The 4,810-nt window shown below is 32.0% G+C and overlaps 1 protein-coding gene across 1 annotated transcript; it reads left to right on the top strand.

The window, feature by feature from the left end:
• The first annotated feature begins 319 nt into the window (after window positions 1-319).
• Window positions 320-3,186, top strand: LOC112710717 (putative high mobility group B protein 11). Its single transcript, XM_025763100.3, has 6 exons — window positions 320-546; window positions 1,510-1,585; window positions 1,690-1,852; window positions 2,036-2,074; window positions 2,287-2,516; window positions 2,582-3,186. Exons 1-6 carry the CDS (start codon window positions 368-370, stop codon window positions 2,852-2,854), a joined length of 960 nt encoding a protein of 319 aa, XP_025618885.1. The 5' UTR covers window positions 320-367; the 3' UTR covers window positions 2,855-3,186.
• The last annotated feature ends 1,624 nt before the right edge of the window (window positions 3,187-4,810 follow it).

Raw genomic sequence — 4,810 nt, 5'->3', positions numbered from 1 at the left:
ACAGGGACCGGCGTGGATTACCTTTTTAGTGAGGAATCACGTTGTCCTAATTTAATATGAACAGAGATCGAATTAGGTGTTTACTCGCCAAAAAATTTCTTTGACAAAAAACATCATGTCAAAAAGTCCATTATCTTTTGTCATTTATGTTAAGCAACCAAGGATCCACACAAAAAAAGAAAAGTAAATACAAGTTAAAGAGAGAAAACAAAATAAAAGAAAAGGAAACGAAAACAAAAGAGTGCCACGTAGAGGTGTGTATTGTGCAGCTGTCGCAGGTGCATAAGGTCCTTCACATACACAACCCTCCCCAACTTTATAAAAACCACACTTTGAAAAGAAGAAAACCAAAAAAAATCAAGTATGCATGGCTATTAAGGAATCAGAGATGGCACTTTCATTATCATCATCATCATCCCAACCATCACAAGTAGATGTTCACTGCTTTCAAAGCCTTAAGAATAATGCAAATGCAAGTTCTCTCAATCGTGACACCTTCTACCTCAAACTCACTCACTTGTTCGATTCCTCTGGACTCACCCTAATGTGAGTTTTAAAATTAAATGTTCTTTTTAATAATGTGCTTCCCATTCTCTCTTTTGCTTTTTATTTGTGTCATGGTTGGTGAAATAATTATTTTCATCGGAGAGATTGTGTTGATAGAGCTAACATTAGACATTTTTTACTTTTCAAATCTAAGCTTATAAGATATTTTTTTAAAAATAATAAAATTTCAATAAATAAACACAACAATAATTGAACTTAGTAAAATAATACTTAAAATTTAAAAGAACTATAATAGATATTAATATAAGAATAATTTTGATTTTATTAATGTATGAGATTATATTAAATTTTTGTAATTTTAATAGGTTGAAAATGTTTTGTTTAGATACTTTCAAAAGTAGTCTATCTTTTTATCTTTTAAAAACTCGAAACATATTCACATAGTTTTTTTTATTTATTTATTAAATACAAAACAAAAAGTTTGTTAATTTTTTTTTATCAAACCACTTCTTAATGGATGTTTTAGAAACATTTATGTTTATTAATTTACAGTATAATATATAGAACTTTTATTTAAAATTTCAAGGATGGGTGGTGACTGTGTGAAGCATACATCAATAAATGTGCGAGCACACGAGAATCTCTTATTATTTTTTTGTTATGAACATGTTATTGCCATGCAAAAAATAGTATATTCCTTATGTGTGTTGGTACATTAGATGAACCCTTTTTTTTTTTTTTAACTTGAAACAATCAAAGTGACGTAGAAGATTCTAGATGGCTTGTAATAAGAAATTAAATGAGAATTTTTTTTAATATACCTTAAAGAAAAGAATATCATTTTTCTTTTATATGTTTATCTAATGAGAGTTGATACACTGTCATAAAAAGTTATGTTGAAATAACATAACTCTCTCAATTGTGATGACTAAAAGAAAAGGTGATAATGATATTATTATATCAAATGTTAAAACATTATACATGTTCTGTTCCTATTGGCAGTTTCAATGTCCGAGAAACATTGCTGGACTTGTACCTAGTTTACTTGGAGGTGACCACAAGAGGAGGATTCCATCAGGTATATACTATATCAACATATAATTGATTATTTTTCAAAAGTAATGTTTTGATGGGCTAAAATAATTTCATATTTTGGAAATTTTTGTGTTTTGATTTGTCCAGGTTAGTCAAGAAAAGAAATGGGGCGAAGTGGCCTCGGCCCTGAGATTGGAAGGAAACATTGCAAGATTATCTGCTCAAGTTGAAAAGCTCTACTTGCAACTTCTTTACCAATTCGAGCAATTGTACTTCTACAGAGCTCCTACAAAGAGCAGCAAGACCACAGGTTAGTTAATCGAAGCGACGAATCTACGACCATGTTTGATATATGCTAACTGTTTTTGTTGCCTATATCTCTATGCATTAGAATAAGAGATTTGAGCAGCTTCATTATGTATGATTGTTATTGCTGCATTTGATTTTAGGATTAAATAATCTGAATTCTTGCAATCTATTTTCATGATCATAGGTTTGCACAAGAGGAAGCAAATCTCATCCGAAACGACAGGTATGTTACTTTATGCAATTTAATCAGCACTAAAATGTGTTTGTTGAGTTGAAGCTTTGAAGGGAAGGATTCTTAGTATAGACTCATTAGTTAATTTTCAAATCGTTCTGTTCTCTTGTGTGTCTTTCAAAACCTTAACTCGTAAACACACTCTTAGGCAACTCGGCAATTTAAGAGGTTTTGATGCAATGCTTCCAATTGAAACTAAACAGAAGAAGGAGGAGCTGGGTTGGTCAAAGAGCAAGCTCTTCTTCTCGAACCATCGGATGGCAAAGAAAAGAAGAAACGCCGAGGCATGGCGCAAGGACAAAGAAGTGCATACCAGATGTTCCTGAAGCAAGAATGCACTCGCTTGAAAAGTTGTAACTCGACCTCAACCGGAAAGGGTATTCTCCACACGGCTATCGATTCGTGGAGGAATATGTCTCCACTTGAGAAACAGGTACATAACATAACATTGAAATTCAACACAACATGTCTCAACCTTTCTCATTGCTATTCATGCAGCCATATGTGGATGAATTCAAGAAGAACCAGGAAAAGTTCAAGAAAGGAACGATTATTGATGACAATGGAGAGCACAAAATAATGCAAAATGAGAAGGAAGAGAAGAACATGGCTCCTACTAGTGTGTGTAATAGTGAGTACTACCAAGTAACTTCACAACCTGAGCCAGATAACAATAACTACACTAGTCTCAACAACAATGCAGCAATAGGCTTAGCTTTTAATGTGACTGAAAAGTTTCCCAAGGATTCCGTGTTACTATTTGGCTTATAGATTGTTCAATGGATTTGCCAATCATGGAACCAAAGTAACTTATAGATGATCTTTTTGCTCTGAGGGAAGCCAAGGAAGGAACTAACTATGCATCAGAATCAGATACTAGTTTTGGTTGAGCAACTTAGTTGCAAGTTTTTGCATGTTGCTCAAAGTATGCCGTTAAGTATATATAAATGGTTTTGAAAATAGCAGCAAGTGTTGTATGGCATCCTTTCAGACTTCCACTGCTGAAACTATGTATGTATGTATGTATGTATGTATATGTATTTTAAAGGCTTGTGTTGTAATGCAGTATGACGCATTTGACATGGTATAGCTTTGTTCTTCCTTATTTTATTGGGTATAGGTGTGTTCCCGAGTGGGTTGATTCGAGTTACAACTGAACCGATAAAAATTTAATTGGTGGGTTGGATTGGGTACGAGTTTTTTGACAAGTGAATTTGAACTAATTAAATTCGAATTGGATTGGGTCAGGTATTTAGATATATCAGATATTTCAAATAAAAATTAAATTTAAAAATTAAAAAAGGAAAAATTTTAAGAATATCTAGTTGGAAAAAGAAAAGCAAAGAGGGAATAGGTGAATTACAAATTATAATACATTATCAAATATAGGGTAAATCACATATAATTAGGATTTAGAGCTTGTTTGAAATGTTAGAAGTTAGAATTTAATCAATTTATTCAAGAGTTGATTTTTTTTTTATTTGGAAAAAGAATGATTTGAATTTTGATGAGAATTTTAATTTTTTTTCTTTCATTTTCAATTCTGATGAGAACAACTAAAAAATGTCCGATTTTCAAATCTATTCGCTCTCTTTAAATTTAAATTTTATTCTATTAATATATTATAGCATTCTAAATCATGAAATTTTGTTGTAAAATTTGCTCTTACTCCTATGGATATTTCACATGACTTTATCAAGACAGTAGTAATTTTCTTCTTCATGATTCCTTTGTCTATCATCGTCTTGTTAGATGACTCATTTATCTTACAACGACTAGACCTGATATCATATCTGCAATTCAACAACTTAGTCAATATATGGCCTTTCACTCAAATTTATTACTATGCTGCTTTATGTGTTCTTTGTTATTGAAAGAATAGTTCGAGACGTGGATTAGACTTTTTTTTCCGCAGATCCTCTTCTCTTCAAATATATAGGTTTAGTTATTTTGATTGGATTGATTGTCTAAATACTAGATACTCCTTGACTTGTTTCTGTTTCTTTTTAGGTGATTCTCTAATTTCACGGAGAACGAAGAAAAAAACCACTGTGACCCATTCATCAACAGATGTTAGGAGTGAAAACAGGACAGATCAGGCCAGGCTTTGCTCTTAACAAATTTGGCCTGTCATACAGCTGATTGGCCTGAGCCTGGCCTGCAGCCTATTATAGGTTCTTTATAAAGTGCTAGGCCTGGCCTGTTATTCAGCCTGCCTTTGTCTGAAGCCTGTTAAAAGGCCTGATAATTTTTTTTACAAAAAGTAAAAATATTATTTAAAAAATTATTTTTAATAAAAATAGTTATATGTAATATGTCATATATTTAATATTTATAAAAAATTTTAAACTTTTAACATATTTAAAATATACAAAATATTTATAATAAAATATAATAAATTTAAAATATCTCATAATTTTATTAATAATAAATAATTATTTATATATTTAATTATATTTTAACAGACCCAAGCAGGCCTGACAGGCCTATAAGACTAATTAGTGAGCCTGGCCTGGCCTATTAATGTATTAAGGTTTTTAAAAGAACCTGGACCTGTACCTATTTTATAACAGGCCAGGCCAGGTCAGGCCAAACACAGGCCAAGCTGCAGGCCCCTGACAGGCCGCCTGGCCTTTTTCCACCCCTAACAGAGGTTGAGTATCGCGCACTTGCACATACTACTTATGAGCTTCAATGGATCTTAAACTTGTTAAAAGTTCTTAATGT

This window comes from Arachis hypogaea, chromosome 9, assembly GCF_003086295.3.
Source record: "Arachis hypogaea cultivar Tifrunner chromosome 9, arahy.Tifrunner.gnm2.J5K5, whole genome shotgun sequence".
Classification (NCBI taxonomy): Eukaryota; Viridiplantae; Streptophyta; class Magnoliopsida; order Fabales; family Fabaceae; genus Arachis; species Arachis hypogaea.
The sequence above is the reverse complement of the archived record's forward strand: the minus strand, read 5'-3'. Positions and strand labels throughout refer to the sequence as shown.